This window comes from Myodes glareolus, chromosome 15 (genome assembly GCF_982192425.1).
Source record: "Myodes glareolus chromosome 15, mMyoGla1.1, whole genome shotgun sequence".
In the NCBI taxonomy this organism is placed as follows: domain Eukaryota; kingdom Metazoa; phylum Chordata; class Mammalia; order Rodentia; family Cricetidae; genus Myodes; species Myodes glareolus.
This window is the reverse complement of record NC_142040.1, coordinates 51,638,076-51,664,084: the sequence shown is the minus strand read 5'-3', so window position 1 is coordinate 51,664,084 and position 26,009 is coordinate 51,638,076. Positions and strand designations below refer to the sequence as shown.

The following is a 26,009-nucleotide window of genomic DNA, read 5'->3' as shown; positions in this document are numbered from 1 at the left end:
GACAGGTCTAGGCCCTCTGCATATATGTGATGCAGGGTTACTTGCTCTACTTGTGAGAGTCCTGGCAGTGGAAGCAGGGCTGTCCCTAACACTTTGGCTGTTCCTAATGCTGGATCGCCTCACCCAACCTTAAAAGAAGGAGAGGAGCTTAGTCCTACTTCAACTTGCTATCCCATGCTTTGTAAGTACCCACGGGAGGCATGCTCCTTTCTGAACAGAAGTGAAGGAAGGGTGCATTCGGGAGGCGGGCAGAAAAGAGGGAGGGAATGGGGGTGAGCTACAGTAGCACTGTAAAATAAATGAAAAAATTTAATTAATTTAAAAAAAGGATACCACAGATTGAGGAAAAAAGTAACAGTGAGCAAATGGAGCCATCAAGTGGAGAAGGTTTCTTTAAGGAGTCTAGCTGGATATCCTTTTATAAACTACGGCATACACATAAAGTGAATGTCTCACAGAAATTAATAACAGTCACAAAATAATGGAATATACAAAACTGTATAAATGAATCTCCAAAGTATGTAAACAAAGGGAGAGAAAGAGAGAAATTCATGCTGTAGAAGTCTACATTTATAAATTTCTAAGCACAATAGACCAATCTATAGTGATGGAAGTAAAAAGTGTGGTTACTCTTAAGGATAAAGAATGTCTAGAGAAGAACATGAGGAATACTTCATGGTCAGGCGTATTGTGAATGGCCTATATCACTGGGTGCTGGTATATGGATACATCCATTTTGAAAAATGAATTAAATACAATGAGCGTATTTTTGATAAAACTTCATACTTCAATATTTTAAGTCCCTAAAAACATTTGCTGTAATGATACTAGTGAGGTAGAGACTAGAAAAGATTTTAGATGAGAGAAACTTTAAAAAATTTACTTGTTTGTAGGTGAATTGTTTATGTGCATTGAACACTATTTTAAACGTTGAGGAAATGCTGTCAAACCTGAAAGTTATAAGTAATAGAAGTTAAGAGGTCAAGTTCATATTTTAGGAAGTGAGGTTAGCATAATAAAAATGAATCTTCCATCCCTGGAGGGCAAGGAGATGGTAAGTAGGTAGATGTGCTGATAAGACAGACACTGAGAGAACTGTCGTGTGATAACCTCTGTTTTCATTATAAGGCAAACAGTGATGTCATATGCCAAGAGAAAAGGTCATATATTAGAAGGAATAGAAAAGGACCACACAAAAGATCTTAAGTTTAGAAAGTGAAGAGGAAGCAGACAAATAAACAAAGAAAAACCTTGCAATTTTAAGGGTCTGGTAGAGATTATTAAAGATAAACTTCAGGAGATACTATTCTACTTTGTTTTGTAATTTTTCCTCTTGTAATGTTCGCTACACCCAGTTTGAGAGCTTAGTGGTCTGCAGAATATCTAAGAAAGGAAGGATCAGAAGGTAGAAGATAACTGTGAGTCTAGAGCACAGAAGAAAGACAAACTACAATGGATAGAGAAATAAAGTTGAGTACATTACTGTTATTAAAGCCATAGCTGTAATTGATGCTATGTGGGAACAGGCAGGCAAGATGACTAAGGACAAGGTTCAAGGGAAGACCAACATTCAGGAACTGAGTTACAGAAATAAGGGAAACATCCATGAAGGAAATGAGAATGTATGAGTAAGCAGGCAGGGCTAGAGGGCCCCTATTGCTAAAGTCATTGCACATTTAGGACACAAGATTTGATTATCTGAGTTGGACCTAACATGAAAGCTTTTTTTTTTCAATCTAGCCTCCTTGAGTAAATACTATGCAAGCTGCCAAAAGAGGGAAGCAATTAGATAGTCCTATCCAACTGCAACATCTATGAACCAGAATATAACCAGCATGGCAAGGTATTTGTGATGGTGCAGGAAACAGCACTCACATTTGTTAGTGGTAACCAACATCTGTCTAATTGGAATCAAGGACCACTCAACAGGAAGGAAATCATGCCTGGTACTGAAAACCTACCCTGCTGCCTAAGGCTTAGTGAGGACATGTACATTAGAGAACAAGCTAGTACCGCCACTTAGCTAGACCAGCATAATTCCTTACTATATTCTAAATCTTATCCTTACACCCACAGATTGGTGTAGCTACAACTTCATCAAAGAAGCCTTTCTTTGATTGAGACCATAACAAATTGAGACCATAACAGAGAAACACAAGTGAACACAATGCAGATCATGACAGTGGGGAGTCCAAATTCAACCCAGTCTATATCACAGTTCTTGCATCTATGTCTCAGGGGTCACTGTGGAAGAGGAAATTTTTTATTTATTTATTTTTGCCTACTGCTCTATGCGGATCTACAGTGGAAGACTGTGTGTGGGTTGTTCTGCAGCCACCAGAGGGAGCTGACAGACTGTAAGGGAACTACTTGAGCTGCTGGACTGGGAATCGAACTCGGGTCCTCGGGCGGAGCGGTCGGGCACTCTACCCCCTGAACCGTCTCTCCGGCTAAGAGGAAAAATTTTTAAGAGGTAGAATACCGGGAAATCTGTGGTGAAACAGTCTCTCCTAGAAATAGCTGCATAAATAAAACCAGAACAATGGCAATATTTTTGAACATATTTATGGGGAAAAGGGGAAACTGTGAGCAGTGCTATCTTTAGATCAGTTGTTCTCAACCTTCCTAATGCTGTGACGCTTTAACACAGTTCCTCATCTGGTGTGGCCCAAACATGAAACTACTTTCATTACTACTTCAAACTGTAATTTTGCTGTTATGAATCATAATGTAAATATCTATGTTTTCCGATAGTCTTAGGTGACCTCTGTGAAAGGGTTGCTCAATCCCCAAAAGGGTCATGACCTATAGATTGAGAACCAATGCTCTAGACCAAAACTACAATCAACTAATTACTGCTGGGAGAGGGACAATTAGCCTCTACCAGGGAGGAGTCCCTGGTCCAATGAAGAGTGGTCAATCCTATAACCATATACACACATACATAAATTGATTTATCAGGTAGCATGTTAACAGTAATAATCAAAGAAATTATCAAAAAGAGGCTATCAACTTGAAAGTTAGGGGTGGAGGTATAGGATGGATGTGATGGGGTATTTGGGATAGACTAGAGGGAAGAAAGGGAGAGAGGAAGTAATGTAATTCTACTTCAATCAAAAACATATGTAAGAAAAGAAACCAAGGGAAAGTAGTGACCTTAGTGAAAGCGCTTTTATGTAATAACAGAGCTAAAAGAGGGCCGGACTGAAGGTCAAACGAGAAGTGATGTGGAAGGGAGGAGTCACGAGGAAAGTTTTCATTTCTGTTTTCTAATTTTGTATCCCTTTTTCCTCTTTACTTTCATCTTTTTTTAAAGATAGGAGAAATGAGTCAGAAAAACTGGGATATATGTGTGTCACACACACACACACACACACTTTAAAATATTAAGGTTCACTAAAAATTAATCACTTTACCCACAAATGCATCCTTCACTTCTACTTACCACGTTAAAAACTGTGATGTCCAATAAACTACCCTCCAGAAAATTGGCATGATTCCATCTGGAATGTAACTCCATGGCTTGAAACATGGATGTTGCCTGTTATAACAATTTAAAGTCAGTTAATCACAAATAATTATTTCTTAAAAGAAAATTTATACAAATTTGTGAGCAGCAAAGTTCATTTGTACCAAATTAATAATTACTGATCAGATCCTAATGTCTCAGAAAATTTTAAAACAAAGCTGTCAGAACAAAAAGGATTATTATAAGTTTTCAATTTTCAGTGTATTTTTAGTTATTTAGTGAAAAGAAGCCCTACTATTTAATTAACTGACTGGTAGTGTAGAACTCTTTAGAAATTAGATTTATAGAATCAAATACTCAATGATTACACTTAAAATATACTCATCCTATTTGTAAGGCTGGCTATATTTGCCCTTTATTGTTATATAGTAATGAAGGTTGAAATAGGAATTGGATAGGAATTCAATAAAACAGAAATTTAGGTAATTCCTGGATACAATACTAATTAAATTAGACACCCTATCAGTTCTGCCTAGATAAGTACCCACATCTATACACAGTTCTGTTCATCTTCTCTGATTAAGAGTCTCTCACCATAAATTCTTTCACTTAAGGGTTTTTTTTTTTTTGACAATGAGGCTACCTTTTTAATTCAAGGACTTATAACTCTTCAAACTATTACTTATTTACAGCTAGTTTTGCATGGGAATTCAACTTTGCATTTTAACTTTACTCAGGTTAGATGTTCTTGCAAGTGTATGTGCAGGTTCATGTGTGTGAAAGTGCATGTGTACAAGAAGGTCAGAGGACAATCTTGGGCGTCATCCTTAGGAGCACTAGCCCACTCCTTTGAGAAAGGGTTTCTAATTGGTGTAGGGCTCATCAATCTGGCAATGCTGGTTCTTGTTCAGTGAGTCCAACAATGGGATTACAAGTGCACAACATTTTTATGTGGATTCTTGGGATCAAACTCAGGTCCTTATAATTGTGAGGCAAGCACTGTATTGACTAAGCTATCTCCCTAGGTCCTATATTTTCTTTTAAAAGCTACACAAAGAAACACCAAAATGTTTCTTTTATACATTATTTTCATTATGTATATGTTTCTTTCTCTCTCTCTCTCTCTCTCTCTCTCTCTCTCTCTCTCGTGTGTGTGTGTGTGTATGCACATGAGGGCAGGTAGCTACAGAGGTCAGAGGTTTGGTTAGTTGTGAACACAGGTGTTGGGAATTGAATTTGGGTCCTCTGCAATAACAGGAAGTATTCTTAACTGCTGAGTCAACTATCTAGCCCTATCATGTTTCTTAAGAATGTGTAATACGAAAGAAATACTCTCTATTCACACAACCTTGTTCTAGCTTGTTTCTCTTTGGGGGTTTTAAAAATAAGGCCTCATGTAGTCTAGGCTAGTCCTGAACTACGTAGGTGAGGCTGGCCTAGAACTCTTGATGTGCTGGGGTTACACCACCATACCAAACTCTACTTGTATTAACTCTTGTAAATTAGATGAAATGAAAAAATGCTTCTCCTTTATAAATTTATTTATGGTGCTGAAACTTGAGAATGTTTAAATTTTTAAATATAATACAGACTGAGATGAAAAAGAGGTTTCAGATTTTAGTAAGGGGTGAAAACAGACTAAAATTTGTGTCTTCTTTAAGTTTCTCACTACCACATTATATAGTGATATAGACTTGAAATGTGTATTTAAATACCACACAATATAATAAACACACTAGCAAGGATGAAAGTAGAGGAACGATAGGGAATAAGGGAAACTTTATAAATATAAAATACAGGTGGTAAAACTATCAATTGCAATATTTATATTAAGCAAGAAAGTAGAAGGAAAGAATACCTTGGAGCTGGGGTGACAGCTGCATACACTCCCGTAACATTGTTATTTTCAGGAGGACTGGAATTTGCAGCAGCATGTCTGCATCGGTTATATATTGTCTAAAGCAATGAACACATAGTTTTACAATGAGAACCAAGAATTCACAAAGTACTTAAAGGATATTTCATAAATCTACCTACCTATTTTCCTGGCTGTACTATTTAATAACTAAATTCCTAAACAACATCAAAATTCATAATATAAAGATAACCTCACATAGTTTTATCATTTTAATAATGCAATATTCAAAGCATATTTCAAATTGTATGATTATAACTGACTTTTCAATAGAATCTCAATTTCACTCTTACCGTACTAACATCCAGTGGCAGTATGAAGACAATAAGAAAGCAGAGGTACCAAGCGAGCAGTGTTCCAATGATTACAAGTCTATGCTGTTTCTTAAAGTCTCCATAGCGATGAAGGAGGAACAATGCCAGAAAGAAGACAAAAACAATCTCAAGTCCTAAAGCTGCACCACTCATTATTGAATCTCACAATCGCCAACTACAGTGATTCATGCATAGTTCTGGACCATATTTGTTCACTAGACGAGAAAAAAGAAAAGAAAGAAACACAGAACATTAACACAGTAAATGACAATTTGATAATTTTTTAATTACTTTATTAATACATTAATAAACTCTTTGGAAAACATGTGTAACTTTACATTGACCAATGAATAAGAGGAAATGAGTTTGTTATAACTTACTTTTTAAAGTACACCTTTAAAATTTCACAAGTAGGCTGGGAGTGCTAACACACACCTTTAGCCTAGTACTTCGGGTGCTAGAGAGCAGCAGGGTGAGTTAGAGGTCAACCTGGACTATACAGAAGACCCTGTCTCATATAGACATCTGTCATTTATATATAGTATACATATTCATTATTCTAAAATATATTATATATACTCTATGTTTCTCATTGTCATATGGTGCACTGATGTATATTTAAAATATATATGTATAAGCATATATATATATGATATATGTATCATTTCTTTAGGGAAAAATACTGTAATAAAAGTTATATTCATTCTTAAAAATGTTTTAAAAATTAATAAATTCTTAATACCAATATATAAAGTTTTAATTTATTATTTGAATGTGTTTCTAAATGTTATAAATGATAGCCAAATATTTAAATTAGTAAGGGGTGAAAACAGACTAAAATTTGTGTCTTCTTTAAGTTTCTTTAAATTTTAAAACTTTTTAATACAATATATTTTGATCATACTGTTTCTCCTCCCCAACCCCTCATAGATCCTCATTACCTCCCCATCTACCCAACTTCTCTCTTAAAAGAACATAAAACAAAGAACAAAACAAATAAGTAAACAATACCAGCAAGATAAAGACCACCAAAACACACATATACACACATACAAAGCAAACAAACAAAAACAGAACAAAACAAACAAATAAAAACCACGGAGTCCATTTTGTTGGCCAACTACTCTTGGACATGAGGTCTGACCTGAGTGTACTGATATATCCCATGACATTCCATTGGAAAAAACTAATTTTCCCTTTGCTATCAGGTACCAACTGCAAATAGCTTCTTGGGTAGGGGTGGATCTTTGTTGCAGAATATTTTATATAAATAATCTATCATAGAAAATGAGATATTAAATCTATTTTAGAAAGTTAGACATTTAATAAAGTTTTCTAAAATCATCCATAGCCAAGAACTTAAGATTTCCTGAAAGAAAGTCACCAACAAAAACATTCAAAACTAATTTCTTTGAAACATTATTCTCCTTTTGTGCTTTGTCAAACTCAATTTTCATGATTCAAAGTTTGTCAAATAGGTAAACATTTTTCACTAATCTGTATAAATATTACTTCCTCTAAAGAAAGCTAATTTTCTATTTTACATGCAAAGAAGCTACTTTTACAACTACTACTGTTGAAAAATCATCTAGACCACACCCGTTCGTTGGAAATTCATGATATAGCCTAGATTAGCTATCAGTCTCCTACTGTAAATTACCTAAATGCTGGGATTAAAGGCATATGACACCATAGCTGGTTTTACCAATAGTTACTCGATAAAATCATTGGCTGTTTTTGTTTTATTCTATTTCATTTTATTTCCAAGTTTTTGAGACATTTGTCTTGCTACAGAGCCCAGGCTAGCCTATAACTCATTATATAGACCAGACTGGCCTTGTACTGGTAAGTCTGCTACTTCTACTTCCTCCTATTGAGACAATTCTGTTCTGTTTTGCTTGTCTGACACATGGTTTCATGTATCTCAGGTTAGTTCTACCAAAAACAAACATCGAATACTTCTCACCTTCACTTCTCAAGTGCTGGGGGATTACAAACACGTGCCACCACACCCAGCTGGAAAGTAATTTTAATTGTAAATGTATAATACAAACATCAGCAAATGATTAGTAACTTCTAAAACAAACAACAAACAAACAAGTAACTGAAGAAAATATGTAATTTTGTTTTCCCACTCTGAACCCAGAGCTTGGTAGTTTGGCTAATGAGATAATAGTTTCAGAAGTCTCCTGTCTCTGTCCCTCTTCCCATCAATAGGGCATGTGCCTCTTCACCCAGCTGTTTGTTCTGAGAATCTGAGCTTTGGTCCTCATGCTTGTGTATCAGCACTTTTCCACTGAACCATCTTCCTGACGCCTCATCAGTTATATCCCTGTAACAGCTTCTGTAGCTAGACTCCCTGAAAGAGTTCTGAGGTGGAGGTATCTGCCATATTTGGAATATCTATTATAAGTGAGTGATTACTGTATTTGTAGGACTTACACAATTTTTCTATCATTGCTTAATTCAAAAGTAATTTGAAACTTGTTACAAAAAATATAAATTAAGTTAATATCTACTGCTCTGTACCTTATCAATTGCTACTGAATAATTTAAATACCACATTCTAGAAAAATATTATAGACCTCAACCATTTTTACGGCAAATGTTAAGTGATCAGTGTTGGTGCGAGGTGGAACATGCTGATGAACCTGGTGCCACCTCCAAGTTCCAGCTTTTGTAAATGTCACTCAGGGAAAAGAAATCAGTTTTCTCTAATAGAGTGTCACAGGGACATCAATCATACTCCAGGGCAGGCCACAAAAATAATTCAATGTTTATTATTGTTGTTGGTTTGTTTGTTTTTATTGTTGTTATTGTGTGTTTACTTTTTGTGTTATTGCTTTGTTTTTACTTTTTTGCCTTATTGGTAATTTTTTTGCTTTGATATTAGTTTCTGTGGGTTTTTGATTGTTTGTGGGAATATTTTTGTTTTTGTTTTAAGAGAGAGGGAGAGAAAGAACATAGAGTTGGGTGGGTAGAAATGTGGAAAGACCAGGAGCTGGGGAGGAGAAAATGACCAAAATATATTGTATGAAAACACTTTTTAATTAAGGAATAAAAATAAAAAAATGTAACTCAGTGTGAGTTTAAGTATAACATAATTATTACCAGAAAATCTTTATACTTTTACTATCTGAAATTTTTCAGTGTGAGGAATATTATAATAGCACAAAAAAATACCCCCAAATCCTAAATATTTATTAGTGCCCAATGGTCAAATATTATTGAAGAAAAAGAAATAATGTTTAGGATTATTAATAACAAAAGGGCATGCCCACATAAACTGAAAGATTAGATACACATTTTATGTCCTATGCAGAAAAAATTAGACAATAATGAAATACTTAAAAACACCCCATGGGAGGTGTTAGAATGGGCAGAGGTAAACGACAAAATCAGTTACTAACCTGCCATATTAATATTTTTACTATTCTTCTCAATTTCTCAGTCTAAGTACTTTACAATGTTACATATAAAGCATACTTGTGGGTCTTTCATCTCAGTACAGGAAAATTTGGCCCTATCCTCTCTTTATGGTCAGGATACTATTCTATCAGGTGGTGATGAAGAGCAGCTATTTATCATCATTTGTGTGAATCAAAATTCCCAGCACAGAATAGCTCAACTAAGTTCTCTCTTAGGGTTTCAAGGCATCAGCAGGTTTACAATCCTCTCTGGAGAATTTCAGAATTCACAGTGCTCATCAAAGCCGATGTCACACGTGGAGTGTATGCAGTAGGTGTTTTCATCTCACTCCAAGAGATTAGGGATATATAGCTATTTTTATGTGTCCAGTACTCTGTTTACCACATCATTTATGTGCCTGGAAGCTTTTCTTCCCATGTGGTTTGGCAGAATTATTTTTTTTTCAAAGAAGCAATTCTAAAAGGCTGTATTTCAACAACACACATTCTGAAATACATAATTACAGAGACAGCAACAAGATCGATGGTCATCTGATCAGTACACAACCCACACATGAAAATACAATAAATGTCACACTATTCCTTAGACATCTATGATTTCTTTCTTTCAAATAAGAATAGAAGTATATATATTTTAAAAGATCAGTGGTCACCAGAGAATAGAAGAAAAGAAGAACAGGTAGTGACTTGTACCATAGTAGAATTAATTGCTCTGTGGGCTACTGCAGTGACAGACACCTGTCACCTTGCATCCACAGAATGTACTGCAGGAAAGAACTCTAACATAAACCATAATTATATTTAACAATTACAGATTGTTCCTAAATTCTTTCCCAATGGGAAACATAAACTGTATTCCCCTTTCTCCTAAGGTGCCAATGACAATCTGAGGCACAATCCCATCAAAGTTCAATCTAGGAACCAATGAGTTTATTGGGCTTTCTTACAGAGCATAGGTGAAGGGTGATTTAGAGGGTGTGGCTGCTCCTCCCCCAACAGGCCACACCTGGAAAGTCTTTACTCTGCAGGGATGAAGACTTCCCTATAGCTGCATCAATAAGACCCCTCTCCTTGTGTTTCCTCAGCCTGTATATTCTAGCCCCCCACCCCAAAGTCATTTGCAATTAAGTGGCAGTCATTTTTAAAATAACCACTCTAAGGCATAATATTAATTACAAACCATTTGGCCTATTAGCTCAGGCTTATTATTAACTAGCTCTTACAACTAAATTCACCCATTTCTATTAATCTGTGTATTGCCACACGGCCCATGGCTTACCAGTGGTGCTCTGGCATGTTCCTCCTTGAGTGGCTGGAGGGCATCTCCTTGACCGCCTTCTTTCTCCATGTATCTATATCTGGATTTCCCACCTAACTATATTCTGCCCTGCCACAGACCAAAGCAGCTTCTTTATTAACCAATGGTGTGAGAGAATTGTCTGTATTCTGTCAATCATATTTTAATAAAACACTGATTGGCCAGGCAGGCAGTATAGGCAGGAAAGACAGACAGGAAGTAGGGGTGGAGCAAAGAGACTGGGAGTATTCTGGAAGCAGAAGCTCCTCCGCCATTCCTGCGCAGACCACCGAAGAGGCAACACGTAAGCTGTCACACTGAGAAAGGTACTGAGCCCATGTGGCTAACGTAGAGAAGGATAATGGGGTAACATAAGTTATAAGAGCTAATAAGTAGCCTGACCTAATGTGCCAATCAGTTTATAACCTTATGGAGTCCAGTGTGTGATTTTCTTTGGGCTTGCCGGCTGTAGGGTACTGAGCAGGACAGAAACCCCAACAAGCCAGCCCCGTCATGTTACAAACCAATGGTAATAAAACATATTCACAGCATAGAGAGGGGCATCCCACATCACATTTATTTTTCTTTTTGTGTCATTATAACACAGATGAAGCCCAGTGAAATTGGAGATTCATTGGGTTTTCCTAACCTGAAAGAATATGAGTTTGAAGTTTGAATTGTTGATCTTATTCCTAAATTCAAATGAGGAATTACCTTTTAAGTATACAATGATAGTACCTATTATGACTATCTGTGAATTCCTATAGCTTGTCTTGGTTACTGCAACTGAATAACTCTGATGAACGGCAGGGTATCTTATTCTTTGCCTAACTTAGCTATTTATATATTATAGTGCATAAGAGTAATTGTCAAGTAAAAAGAATATGGTCCTGTTAACAGTGGAACAGCAATTTGACAATACATATCAAAATCTAAAATGAAAAAATGTACTTTTGAGGCAGCAAATCCTTTTTTAATTACTCATTCTCAAGAAAAAACAAAGCACAAAGCTGGATGTGGGGCACACAGTTATAATTCCAGTGCTAAGGGGGAGGAGACAGGTGGATCCCTGGGGCTTGCTAGCTAGTCAGCTTTGCCTAATCAGCAACCTCCAGAAAGAGACGCTTCTCAAAAATAAGGCAGCATGGACAAACAACATCCTAGGTGGTTCTCTGGCCTCACGTTCACACACATGCTTGAACACTCTCATAAATACATATGTAGAAACAAGCATGTGTATGCAAACACACACAAAAACAAAAGAAATAGAAAAATGGGAATTAAAGATTTATCTACAATGTTCATTTTCATTACCAGCATTATACATAAAAGCACAGAACAACTAAATGTTTGCAATAAGTAGTCCAGAAAGTCCTCTGGTCTCACCATTGTCATAAAAGCTTTAATAAAACAAAAGGTGGTGATGATGGTGTACGAAAAAAAAAAGGTTTCTACTTTCTTCTTTGTGCCTTTTTGTATATGTTTGTTTTTAATTTTTAGTAACAAATAACAGTATTTTGTAATTAAGAGTTATTTAAGGTCAATATCATATGTAGGATTAAATACAGAAAATTTGTGTTGGATGTTACAACTCTTTTAAAATATATGTTTTATTATACCTTGGAACACCTGGGCTTAAAACCATAACTGCTTGATAATTATGTAAGTTTATGCAATGAAAGCTCTTAAATGAGGATGAGCACCTCACACCTGTGGCTATAAAGATCAAATATACATAAAACACTAAGGAAGAGTTCCAGACACTAACTGCTTACCTCTGCTGTTTTCTAGAACATACCTACTTACCCTAATGGTCTCAAAGCATTGGTTCTACCCTTCATAGTCTGTTTTCCTCAAACAAGGATGCATAGAAAAGAAAATAACTGAATCTTACTTCTTAATCTCTGTGGCTACAACTCCCAAAGTGCATCCTCATCCCTTTGTAAGAAATGAGCTTGGCTCATAGAGATTATTGCTCCCTTGCAACAAATTAGCATTGCTTCCTTCATTTTGCAAGGTAGCTAAACAATCCTTCATGTTTCCTGGCAAACTAAACACAATTCAGAACCATATCAAGAAGGCACATCTAGCACACCAATACCAGACAAGACAGTGTCATCCATATAGGCACACATTCAGAGTGGGTTAATTATTACGGAACATTTGCTCAACTGTAACTGTGCAACCCTATAAAAGATTCCAAGAGTCAAAGGAAAAATTTGCCTTTGACCACAACAAAGGTTGACTTACCATATTCTCCAAACATTAAAATTACAGGTATGGAGGGAAGATAATGATTAATATTTGGAAGTATGCTAGTTTTCATGGGTTGGTATTAACACCATAGTAGCAAAGTTGATTTTATTCAAAACCAAAATGCCAATTGACTTAATTGATAAAATTTTAGTACCTTATGTGTAGTTAGATTGTACTGTTCAAAACAGCAAGTAAAAAAGCCTTAAATATTTAAAGCCCAACTCCATCATTTTCCAGTGATCAAAATATTATTCAATATATTTCCAAATGCCTTTATAACCTTGTGAAAATGAATGGCTCAGGAGTACTGTCTTCTATGTAGATTGTGACTGATGATGGTTATACACAATAAACTCACTGTGAAAAGAAAATTAAAGGTTAAGATAATTTTGGAATTTGAAGAATCACAAATGTTCAAAAACAGACAGGACAGGAGAGAGAGGGAACTCAAGTAAAAGGGAATTAAAAAAAAAAAGAAGAAGAAGAAATCAAAGCAACTCATGTGAATACAAACAAAAAATAGACAAAAAAAGTTCATCAAACCCCAAATTCCTGAAACCAATAAAAAAATTTCCCATCAAAACCTGAGGATTCATCAGAGTTGTTTTTAACTTATTCTTTTTTTTTTTTTCTGGCTTTGAGATGCTACACAAACTCTCCACCCCTGAGCCACATCTCAGTTGCACTAGTAATTTAAATAATTATTTTAACTCAGGTATGTGACACAATGAAGGCTAGATGCTAACTCACGAGCCTAGCTAAGACTTAAAAGGAGCAGACTAAGAAGTGAATGATAAAGTGTAAAAGTGAGCAGTTTCCCAGCATTATTAAGAAAAGCCTTAAATATAGCCATTATGTTAAAGGCTTTGCAGCTAGAGCTCCATTTACAACAATAGCACAAGTGACTATTTCACTTTAAAAATGACAAAAAGCCAGAATGTTTTCATTCTTGTGTTGGTCCATCTAAGAAAAGACTTGACACACCAGGTGACAGGGATTCCAAAGCGTAGCAAGAGGCACCAGCAGATGACTCATCTTTGGCAAGACTTGCAGGGCTGAAGCACAACCAGGTCAGTGGGTAAGGAGAACACTAACCTTTCAACAAACCTCTAAACCTCGAGGACTTCAGTGGAAGAAAGAGAGTTACTTTGATATCTGGAGACTCCTTTAGCTGGTTTTTGCTTCGTTTTGTTTTTAGAGACTCCTTTATAACAAAGTAATGTTTTTACAAGGCAACTCTAAGATTTAGAGTATGTTTAGGATATTACACTACCCATTATTTGTTTTGCTAAATTAGTTGCCACAATCTAGTGAGGAAGGACTGTTAGAATGTTGATTATTAAAGTAGAAGACATGAGGGTGAATAAGCAGCTTATACAAGCTCTCACAGTCATATAAGGCAAAGCAGACCCAAAGTGAGGCATCCTGACCACAGAGGACGGATTTCAATTTCACATCACACAATCCAGGCATCCTTTAAAATGCAATTTGTTTCTATTTTCATAAAAAATAAATGAAAAATATTCCCCTATTTTTCTTCTAGATATATCAAGACAGAGTCCTTAAAAGGTCATGTTTAATACAGAATTTAACATTTTACTTTGTGGGTAATTATTTCATTTAGACTATAGTAGATTCTTTTCTAATTTTCATGGGAGTAATATAAGTAAACAGGACAAATAAGAATCTTTTTGTTATTAAAATAACCTGCCCATTACTGATCATTAAGTCAAAGAAAACTGAATATAACTACAAAACCAATTTAAGAGAAAGGGAATTTGATAGGCAACTGAAAGCATATTGCTATAACTGTCTCCAGTACTTTGTTTTCCTAGGCTAAATAACATAAAGAGGGAAAAGGAATTTTTAAATTTCTATGCTGCAACATTGCCTTTATGCTTAGCTGTATCTCTCTGGCTATATTTGATTTTCAAAAACGAGATCAAGTGGTACTGACGAGATGGCTACATAGACATAGTTCTACACATGTATGCAAATATGCATATGCCATAAACATGCACATATATATCATAGTCAGTTATGAGTGCCAGTCTTTTCTAATAATGATTGCCTTGTAATTATGCTATGTTTTTAGCTGCATAAAAGACACTGCTGGTGACTTTTCTACAATCTCACATTTCTCAATTTATATTGTCACTTTGTGTTCTATATTAAGCTTCCAAAGAGCACTGGATATTATTCAACCTAATAATATTTTCAGTTATATAAAATGATTCTTTTTTTCCTGGACCCAGATTAATTCCAATGCTGAAAACATGTTTTAAGACTTATTAAAATGAAATGCACTGTGCGTTGGGTAGGATTAAATAAGATTAATCAGGAAATAAAATATTCTACATTAGCAGCAACCACAATATAGCCCTTTAAGAGACTAGAGGGGAATCTCTATATAGTTAATAATCTCAAATCTTCAATGGATACAATTCCTCTATCAAAAAGAATCATGTGTGCCAATTTGAGCTTTAAAACTTTTACCACACTAAGGAAACAGCTGTGATTAGAAGAAATGCAAAAAGAGACTAGTTCCATTATCAAGGCAAAGCATTCCCACCTACAAGATCTTTTATTAAGTACTTTATATCTCAACATTGTTTATTGTCAGGGTGTCAAACTATTTTTGTTGTGTTTTCTTTCATTGGTTTACAAGCTCTGTATTGTTCACTGTTCTTAAAAAGTGAACTGCATATTTTTTTATTTTTTTTTGTGAATGAGTTAGAATCATAACAGAAGGGACACAGTTCAAGAGAAGGTAAATGAGCTTTCCAAAGTAACAAAAAGTAACTATATATGAAACTTTGGAAGGTCTCATTTTAACATGCTTTCTTACTGCAACAGTTAATGAATGAATGTATGAATGAATGAATCGTGAATACTCGTCATTGTTTGTTTGTTTGGTTGGTTTTTGTTTGCTTTGTTTTTCTCTGTGTAGCCCTGGCTGTCCTGGAACTTGCTCTGCAGACCAAGCTGGCCTTGAACTAACAGCTTCTGCCTGCCTCTGCCTCGGGAATAGTCTTTGCTTCCTTTCAATACTTTGAGATCTCTCTCTCTCTCTCTCTCTCTCTCTCTCTCTCCTCCCTCTCTCTATGGTTTTCTGAAACAGGGTTTCTCTGTGTAGCATCTCTGGCTTTCCTGGAACTCACTCTGTAGATCAGGCCGGCCTCAAACTCCACAAAGATCTGCCTGCTCCTGCCTCCCGCGTATTAAGATTAAAGCTGTGCGCTATCAGATCAAGTCAGAGGTCAGATCTCCCTCTCTCTCTCTCTCTCTCTCTCTCTCTCTCACACACACACACACACACACACACACACACACACAACTCTCACTTTCAAGAACTAAGGGTTTATAAATGCCTCTTCCTGTCAGTAAGTAATTGATGCAAAGAACATGCTAGAAACACACACCCGAGTGAGAGGGATTTAATTCCATTATAAAAACGAATCTTGCTCCCCTACCACCAAAGAAACACAAGGGCATGTTATCTAACGCACGAACCAATACTATGTTTTTGATGGGGCTAGTGCCTTTTTCTCAACTTCATAATCCTCTTCATTTTTATTGGACTTGAAATGCGTCCCCTACCCTCTCCCCTGCTGCCCCGGTGTCACATTTTTAGCGCAGCTTGCACACTCGCATTTCGCACGGTCATCCTAATCTAATCGCCCCCGACCTCTTCAAAATGCCTAAATTGGCCTCGCTTCTCGGCTATGGGTTGAGTCAGAAGCACCGCAACAGCTTCTCAGGGTGCTCTCTCCCTGCAGGCACATCATCGTTGTCTCGTTCCCTTGCCTGCATTTGAGAAACGCATCAAGGATACAAGACACTCGCTGGAAGTCCTGCTGTCCCCTGCTGCCCTAAAATTAAACCACGGCTTCTCCCGGAACTGCGCTTTAGCTTAAAAAGCCCTGCACACGCAGGCTGTCCGATCTGATCCTCAGTCCCGGCCCGTGGGGTGTGTGTGCGCCGTGCTATTTCATAGGTGAGGTTAGGATCGCGCCCACAGCCCCGGTCCTAAGGGCCGCCCACTGCCAGGTGGAGGAAGCAGCCGACTGGCGGGAGGGCAGGTGTGCCACCCGCAGCCTCTCACCTGACGGCCCGGCGACCGAGACCTGGGAGCAGGGCCTGGCGGCGGCCGCCACACGCAAGGTCGAGCCCCCCTCCCACCCCGTCCATCTCCGCCAGGCTGGGCCGGGACCCCAGACCCCGACGCGCCGCACGCGCCACCCCCATTATGCTCACCGTCGGATCTCTCCAGACAGCGCCCAGAAGGGACTGAGAAGCTTCGCGTCCGCCGCAGTCTGCCGGCGTCAGAGACCCACGGTCCGAGGCGACCGCAGAGGTGGTCACCTGAAGGCCTGTGGGCACCGGGAAAATAAAAACCCTCACCCAGTCAATCGGCTGACATTTCCCAGTCAGTCTGAGCTCCGCCCACTTCCGCTCGCCCGTTTTCCGCGCCCCCCCACTCCCGTCCACCCTCGTCCCGCCCTGCACCGCGGGGGGTTGTGGGTATCTGGAGGGCTGGGCAAAAAGGAGGAGGAAACCTAGTCGGATAGCGAGTCACGCCCAGAACTACAATTCCCAGCAGGCGACGGGGCGTCAGAAGGCGGCTGCTGGAGAGCGGGATGCAGAACTCCGCGCGCGCGGTGGTGATGGAACGTTGCTAGTTCGCGGGTCCGGCTGTGGGGCCCCGTGGGGGAAATCACTCTGCGCCGCACGCTGGAGCTGGAGTCTGGGAGCAGGCAGATCTTCAATTAATGCACGCATTCAAAACCCCTGAATCCGTGGACGCAATGCACAGGTAAACCGATTGCAAAAACGGGGCAAAGCATGAATGAATCGTTTGAATGCTTTTAGGCCGCGAAGGTTGCTTCTTGCTCAAATAATCTTGTTTTGTGAATGGTTGCCTAGCTCCTTTTTTGAAGAAAGTGGATGGATGCATGCTTTAGTGAGAATATCTGTGTGCCTTTCAATTCGACTTCCTAATTAGGTTTTCCTCCCACTCTTTTGAATCCTGGTATGAATGCTGTCCCTCTTTTTCCCTCCACGGGAAGAAGTTATTGAGGCCTTCTGCGTGACCGTCAATCCCAAAGCCTTTCATGGTAGGGTGTGTATGTGTTTCCGATTTTCTCTTTCATTCTTGAAAGCTCGCTGCAGGCATGTTAAATTGCAGTACTGTTTCTTGGTGTGACTTTTCCACACTGCCTACTTGACGCTTCTTTCCTTCCTACCTTGGAATTATTTAGGGGTGTGCTTTCAAAAGGACTGGGGAATGTGTGCCCTTCTGCAGGAAACACCTTCAGGAGATTCCGGACCAGAGTAGCAACGTCACCACCAGCTTCACATGGGGATGGGATTCCAGCAAGACTTCTGAACTGCTCTCAGGCATGGGTGTCTCTGCCTTGGAGAAGGAGGAAGTGGACAGTGAGAACATTCCACATGAACTGCTCTCAAACCTCGGCCACCCTCAGAGCCCCCCAAGGAAACGGCTAAAGAGCAAAGGCAGCGAAAAAGACTTTGTGATCATCCGTCGGCCTAAGCTCAATCGAGAGAACTTTCCAGGTACCGTATGGCACTAAAATTCAAGCTGTGTAAGAAATGGATTGAAGTGTTCTGTTTGAACTAAGTTGATTGAACTATTTCCTTGGGGAATCTAGGATGGGTACCTAAAACCACCTAGTTTTGAAGTGTTGCGGTGAATTGGAGAGCAGTCGTTTGAAGTCTTTCGGAGTCTTGGTAGGTCTTTATCTTCTGGTCCACAATTGACTTGAAACTTTTAACCCACAAGACAGCATTCCTGCCCTTTTCCTTACAAGGGAATCTCCCTGCTCAAAGTCCAGCTCAGCACACTGATAAATGGGAATATAAGCAAGGGTCTTAGAGGATTGCTTTGGTCTCTTTGGTCTGCTCTGCACCAGAGTGAACTTTATATCTTAAGCATTTCATTTAGGTTATTTGTAGGCTCATTAGGAAGGTAAATGTTAATCTAGGAGGAGGATGTTTACCTCCCTGCTCCACTTGTAACAGACTCTTGGGGTGTTGTCTTTCCATTACTGTGGCATTATAGTTACAGCCATAGAGCCCTAAAACTTAGTCTGATCCCCACTGGCCCCCAATATCCAACTAATCATTATGGCTTAACCTCGTGTGTTTCAAATGATCCAAACTTTTATCACCTCTTCCTGAATTACTGTAATGGGTTTCTAATTTCAGCTTTCTTCTCAGTTCTATCTCCTAGAGGTAAAATGGATTAATGAAAATGAGATTCACCTTAAATTAGTCCCTTACTAGTGACTCCCAGTCCCTGATTTCCCCAAGCATTTGTAAATCAGTGCCCCCAGGGTAGATCAAGACTCAAGCACAGCACAGCCACAGAGTAAATATAGTGTATTGACCTGAGGCATTGTGAGGGTTTTTGTGTTGTTTGTTTGTTGGGCTTTTTTGTTGTGTTTTCTTTTAGTCTTGTAAAAGAGTGATTCAGCAAGTATTGCTCCAGAAATACACCATGTGCTCCACAGTTTAATGCTAAGAATACGGCAGTGAACAAAGCATACACATTTTTAAAGAGCTTAGAGCATCCTTTCCAGTGAGGAGATTATACTGTAAACACAGTGGACACGCTGTTTTATATAATGGACTAACAGTCCGTGGCAGCTAAAAACAAAAATACGTGAAGCGTGGGAGAATGGAAGTCCTGGAGTCAGAAGACAGATTGCAAACTGGGTGTTGGACGAAAACCCTTAATTGGGCAGCGACCTTTAAGCGTCTCCTGGTGTAAAGAACCTAAGGCAAAAGGAAGAGCCACTGTAAAATCCCAGAGAACAGAAGGAGCCATATAGTAAGGGTAGAGTAGGGAGAAAGATGGTCCCTAGTGGGCGTGAGTACTTAAGGATCTTGCCTCATTGAACACTCCCAATCCTTCCTTTTTGGTTTTGTTTGTTTGTTTGTTGTTGTTGTTTTGAGACTGGGTTTCCCCGGAACTCTGGACCAGGCTGGCCTCGAACTAACCCTTGCCCATTGAACCCTTGAAAGGGACGCGTTGGTAAACAGACTGAAGTGTAGCAGGTAGAGGATAGAGGATACATTCACGTGCCCACGGATGTAAGTCAAAAGTCATTTTTGATGCAAAGCAGGCGGAAGATAAGGGAGAGTTGTGTTTAAAAATGGAGGTCAGGGGGAAAGACAAAATACATTGTAGCAGCTCCCACACAGCAAGATGTCTGCCAGGAAGCCTGCCGATTGAGGAGGAGCCTTTGAGTGTCCTGGGGCTGGGTGGGGGGTGGGGGGAGGAGCCCTTTGTGCAGCCCTAACTCACCTCCAGTCCTGCTGGTTGAGTGAGCGCCTTTCTTCCCTCAGCCAAAGTGTAGAGGGGAACTGGCGCAATCAAGGAGTCTACAGTTTGTTGTCTTTGTTTGTTTCTCTATTTATTGCTATTTAAGACAGACCTTGCTGTGTAACCCGGGTTGATCTGGTATTCACTGTGTAGTTTTGACATCTCAGCTTTCCTCTTGCCTCAGCCCGCCCCACAGGTACTAGGAAGGCAGCCGTGAGATACCACACCCTGCTTCTGGTAGTTTATTTTATAGACTCTCCTTGTCCAGGATGACCTTTAACTCTGGACAGTCCTGTCTCCAGTCAACCCAGAAATGAGCCTAGACTTTAAGATTGGCTTTTAAAACGTATGCCTGAAATGTGCAAGGAAAAAAAATCATGACTTTTAGGTTGTGGTGACCTAGGACTAGGGAAGGCAGTGGCATCCATTCATGCATACATGGACTCACATGTGCGTGCATTGGTTAATTGTGTCGCCTAAAGAGCGGGCTCATGCTGTAAACTGAGTGAGACAGCTGTTGGAGAAGAGTCCCACCAAGCTCCCAGAAGCGAGCCTAGGCCTCCAGTGTAGCTGGGTTCTCACTGCAGCCAATTTTGCTTGCAGTTGTCAGGACAGGTGGCTAATAACTCTGCCAGGATTAGGGCAGGACAGGCTCCACCTGCTGTATACAGAGATCTGGTGACCGGCCCAGGGCTTTTGTTGGTTCTTTGCTAAGCAAGCTTTCCCCACAGGCTGCATTCCAGCCTCACATCTGGCAACTCCTCATCTGTTTATGTGGGATGATTAAAGCTATGTGGCCATCCTATAGCAGAGCACTTCTGGCTGTCTCTTGGGGCCAGGGTACAGGAGGAATTGGGAGGAAAGAGTCCAGAAATGCAACCAGCAGCGGAAAGAGGGCACTCACATTTTGTCTGTGGTCATTCAATGCCTGTTCCCTGCCTTTTAAATAGGTGAGGACCATGAAAATGTGGCTGAACTAATGTGTTGAGCAGCTCTTCCATGGCTGTTAAACCGCTCCAAATTGCAGACCCTACAAAGGTTCTCTCTCAGACTGGAAACTCCAAAGTTCAGGGTATATCAGAATCCACAAGGGACCTTGTTCAAAGTAAAGAATTCCTGAGCTTCTGATCCAAGAATTTCCTGAGCCTGAGAATCTGTGTGTTAATATCTCAAGGCAAACATTGTTCCTCTCATTGCTTTTTAGCTAGTAAGAAATATATTTTATATTGTAATAGGGGGATTTGAAACAAGAGATTCATAGAACTACCATTTTCCTGTCCCTAAGATATTCTGTTCTAGTCTACACTGTTTTTAAGATAATAATAATAATAGGGCTGGGAAGATAGCTCCACAAGTCAAGGCTTTTGCCTGCAATCCTGAGACCCTAAGTTCCCATCCCTTGAATCTACAAGGTGGAAGGAGAGAGCCAATTACCACAACCTCCACACTCCCTACCCTTGCTTACACAAAATAAAATGTCATGTCCAAAGCAAAATAATAATAATAATAAACCTACCAAATTGATTGCATGATCCATCAGTAACTTTAGCTAACAGTTCCCAAATCTCTGTTCTATAGGAATCATTCTGGGCACGCTTCCGGTCATCTTTGTTTTATAGTTTCCTTGCATTCACTCAGCCTTTTTATTTTTACTTATTTATTTATTCACTTTGAGACTAGGTATCCCTATGTGACCGTGGCTGGAACTCACTGTTCAGATCTGGTTGGTTTCAACATCCCACACTCTTCCTATCTCTTCCTCCAAAATGCTGGGATTATGGACATGTGCCACCAGCCCTGGAAAAGCAGATACCAATTAAATGCTGGTCTAAGGATTGGGAATATAGTAGTAACAATGAACAAATAGCCCAACTATCATAACTTGCTTGCTCTTGTTCTTATGTTATTTCTCACATCCCACAAGGGTGAGCAAGTCTTCCAGAGAAATATTTGGCCCACTGCACCCAGAATGCAAATATAATAATAACTGGTACAACCTCATGTCGTCTCTTTATTGCTTGTGGGACAATGAAGGAAAATTCAAATAGAGTAGCAGAAATCTGTGCAGTTAGTTCCCTAAGAAGAAAGCATGCAATATCATGTGCCACCCAAATCAAGCCAGTAACAGTGATCAAGATGTGTGTCCCCTCCATAAAGTCATTTACTAAAAAAAAAAAAAAAAAAATGTTAGTATCAGGGTCTTAGTACCTTCTCCTGAAATACAATTTGACTATAAAAGGCTAAATAGAAGAAGTGTGTGTGTGTGTGTTGGTTTTGTGTGTATACTGTCCTGCTTGTCTTTAAACCTCTGAGTAGTGAAGTGCACTTTCTGCTCTTTGAGAAGATCTGAACTGGAGTCCTATAAGCTGCTCCCAACTTCCTGTAACTCCAGTTCCAGCAGATCCAACCCCTCTGGCCTCTGTGTGCACCTATTCCTATGTATACATATTCACAGACAAATCCGTGCATATAATTTAGTTATTTTTTAATCACAAGTTAGGGAATTGTTTTAGATAGGCAGTTTGAACCTTGAGTGTTGGTGATGTTTAGAGCAATAAATAAATAAATAAATAAGACAGGTCAGCTATACTACAGAGATCCTACGCACACCGCTTTCCCAAGGAGTTTGAAGGGCATGGAGACTTGGCCACAGGTAAGGAGGAGGCTGGGCTTGCTTCTGAGGAGAAATTGGAAGCCGTGGTGTTTAGCTACCTTTGTATACCACTGGGGCGAAGCCTTGGTGGTTTCTGCAGAAACACGTGCAGAAAAAACCTCGGAATAGTCCCTTCCTGTGCTTGCAAACAGACCAGGCAGCCATGTTGTCGAGAATCCAGGAAACAGATGGCTGGTGTTTTGAGAATTAAATACGGCAAGTAAAAATTAGAATTAACTGTATCACAGCCTGGATTTCAGCCACCAGTGCTGCTACCGGAGACAAATTTCTGTCCCATCTGCTGGGACAGCAGCCAATTCCAGGCTCACCTACCTCTACACAGGGCCCCCAGAACTGGGGTTGTCCTGGATAGTCAACTAACTGGAGCCCTAGGTACCTTGCTGCTAGCTAAGGTTCTATATACCCTGGGCCTGCGCCTCCCATTTGGTGGTAAACTCAATGATACCTCTCAGCATCTCACCCTGCTTTGCTGAGCTTTTTTGTCTTCCATCCCCTCCACGGGCCAGCGGGATGCTATGCATCTTCTGGCAATCGTACTCCTGCCAGCAGTGCCAACTGCCACCAGGAACCTCATCAGACCTCCACCTCTGTGACCGCGTGCCTTCGCTTTAGGGCGTGGGAATTTAGAAACCCATGATTACCCCTTGGTTCTGTCACCTACCTAATAGCTGTCACCTTTGTAAAATTATTTGGCATCATTGAGATAAATGTCCTCATAAATAAAAATGAGACTAATAATACGTAGTGTATAGGTTGCTGCAAAGATTAGCATCAGTGTACTGTTTACGGATGGCAAGAGCTTTTAGGGCTTCTCGTGGATGGCAGTTTTAACTGTTAGGCTGCAATTGAGGCTTTTGTATGTGAGCTGTGTCTCCTACTCAGCTCTCAAAACTAGTTTGTTAGTCAAAAACCACCCACGATGTTTGTTATAAGCCAATCGATTGTTGCTCAAAGAGGAAATTGGTCCAGTGAGGCCAACAGTCTCGCCCATATTTAAAATAAGACCAGCATTCTTCTCTGAGGTGTTCGTCATCTCTACATGAAATATCAGCCAGGCAGTTTCTAATATTCAGCATCAGGTTCTGTTCGTAGCATTAGGCATGTGGTAATTAATTGGTTAAGAAAGGTTAGCCGGTCACGCAAAGAATTAACAGAGGAATAAATGGTTCGATGCACTTAGCAAATATTTATCAAGTGTCCATCCCATGCTAGCCAGTGCACACTGCAGGATGTGCAAGCCTGGGTGTGGGACTTTGGTGGTGACCTGGAAATGCTTCTCTGAGCAGATGTCTTTTAAGCTGAAATCTGGGATAAGCTGTAATACAAAGCCTCCCTTACCATGGACTGTTTTCTTGCAAGGTTTTGTTGCCTGGACCTGCTGGGTTGCATCCAGCATTATGCTATTTCTCCTATCGTGTGACGGCTTCCTACTGTTCTTTCCTGCTTGCTTAGAGCTTGCTTAGACGTTCCTAACAAAATAGCAAACACCCAATGTGATCAGATCCTGCCCTGTGTCCCTGGACACGCTTCTCTAATTTCCCTCCCCATGTCCCTTTAATAGACACCGTAGTTGGCCGGCCCATAATCCCTTGCAACTCACCTTTTCCATAGTGCCCTAAACTCTCTCCTGAACACAGCAGCTGTGCTCCAGGGCTTTCTCTGGGCAGGAATGCTGAGGAGTTAACATCGAGCCCAGAGTTAATGATCAGCTGCAGTTGGTGAACTCATACTCCAGCACCCATACCCTTGGGTGGGACAGCTCAGAGCCAGGTTCCAGATGGTCTCAGGGAACTTGCAGACCCCCTCCGGGGGTCTGAACCAGGTATAGCAACAAACTGCTTCTTGACTGCTGCAGCTGGCCTCCCTTCAGTCCCTGTCTGTCTTCCCCACCTCTCCAGTCCTTCCTGTCATTATGTGCCAGATAAACTCCTTGAAGTCAGACCCTCAGGACCTGCTTCTGGAGATTGTCAGCTCAGATAGACGGAGATAGGGGTTGGGTTAATCCCCTGCAGCATTTGCACGGGCCCTCCTCTGAGCCTCTGGTTTTGCCTGTTCATGAATAATCCAAAGCAGAATTGAAAAGAAAAGGAAAGGGGGGGTAGACAGAGAAGGAAAATGAGCTGATTTAATGAGCAAAGAAGGGCTCGGCAGGAAAGATTGCCTCTCCAACTTAATCATTTAAAGATTGCCTCTCCAACTTAATCATTTAAAGTCTACATCACCTCATCCCCACAGTGAAGAACTTTGCAAGGTCCATCTGTTTGGTCTCCTTCCTACAGACCTAGAGGGACTCAATCACTCAGCCTCACAGACTAGGACCATCATGGCTAGCATTCCAGTGAGAGCGGAGTTTTTTCTTAGTATAGTAATTCTCAGATACACTGGGGATAGGACAGGATGGTGTCCGTGAATCATAGGAAAATCTCAGCTTCTAGCGCTTGGGAGAGAGAAAGAGGCAAGAGGATTGGGAATTCAAGCTGGAAAATCAGCCTTCAGCTACACAGTAAGATCAACGCTAGTGGAGTACATAGCCTTGAGATCCTGTCTCAAACACCGAAAATGGATTAAAAAAAAAAAACAAAAAAAACAAAGAAGAGGGACAGTGACAGGCCTTGTTTGTTTGAGCAACAAGGAGCCACTACCCAGACAACTTCCCTGAGCACTCTTCTGCCCCAGGTGCTGCCTAGACATCTAGGCCCTCCTGTAGCTAAGCATGATCCTTGAAATATCTTTGTCTGTCTCGGTTTCTAAATAGAGTAAGGATTGGGACTGTAATTAGGTTCTCTTTGTATCTCTAGAACAAACCACGGGATTCGTGCTCAGTGAATATATGAATGGATCAAATTTTTCTTTCTAGTATGTAAGATCTTTTTTTTTTCCTTTGCAAGATCTTGTGGACAGGTGGGGCCTAAACAGATGAGCGGATAATGAAATCACGAATATACGTGACCGTCATTGATCATGAGGCTTCCCATAGGAGGGGCCCTTAGCAGCAATTTTATTTTAAATGAATAGCATCCAAATGCAACCCTGAATGACTTATCCTAAGAATTCCAGTAGGTTCTAATGGCTGGAACACATTTTCAAATAAGCAGCGGATTAAAGAATGAGTTGAGGCCTCGCAGGAAAAGGTCGAGCTTTGCGCTAAGCAATGTGGACGCAAGCTGAGTGTCTGGCTCAGTTGAAAGGGTGCAATTGAAAGACAGTCCAGGAAGACTGTCACATGCGCCACCCTCCTCAGCACCCTTCTCCCTTGAGGACTCTTCCAGTGTTCACACTGCCTGTTTGGTGGGTATGCTCTATAAACT

General features: G+C 40.0%; 2 protein-coding genes across 3 annotated transcripts in view; one reads left to right on the top strand and one right to left on the bottom strand.

The window, feature by feature from the left end:
- Lmbrd2 (LMBR1 domain containing 2) overlaps positions 1–17,140 on the bottom strand; it is a 50,553-nt gene extending 33,413 nt beyond the window's left edge. Inside the window, exons 1-5 of one of the 2 annotated variants that reach the window (XM_048429114.3) lie at positions 16,937–17,140; positions 12,834–13,036; positions 5,678–5,913; positions 5,328–5,425; positions 3,446–3,541 (exon numbers count right to left, since the gene is read on the bottom strand). In XM_048429114.3, coding sequence (XP_048285071.3) covers positions 3,446–3,541; positions 5,328–5,425; positions 5,678–5,851 — 368 coding nt within the window. In that variant the 5' untranslated portion in view covers positions 5,852–5,913; positions 12,834–13,036; positions 16,937–17,140. The remainder of the gene's footprint in view (positions 1–3,445; positions 3,542–5,327; positions 5,426–5,677; positions 5,914–12,833; positions 13,037–16,936) is intronic. The other variant, XM_048429105.3, reaches the window with a different exon arrangement.
- Positions 17,141–17,285: 145 nt separating this feature from the next.
- Skp2 (S-phase kinase associated protein 2) overlaps positions 17,286–26,009 on the top strand; it is a 28,060-nt gene continuing 19,336 nt past the window's right edge. The window contains exons 1-2 of the mRNA XM_048429129.3: positions 17,286–17,495; positions 17,985–18,256. Of these exons, the coding sequence (XP_048285086.1) occupies positions 17,452–17,495; positions 17,985–18,256 (316 nt within the window). The 5' untranslated portion in view covers positions 17,286–17,451. The remainder of the gene's footprint in view (positions 17,496–17,984; positions 18,257–26,009) is intronic.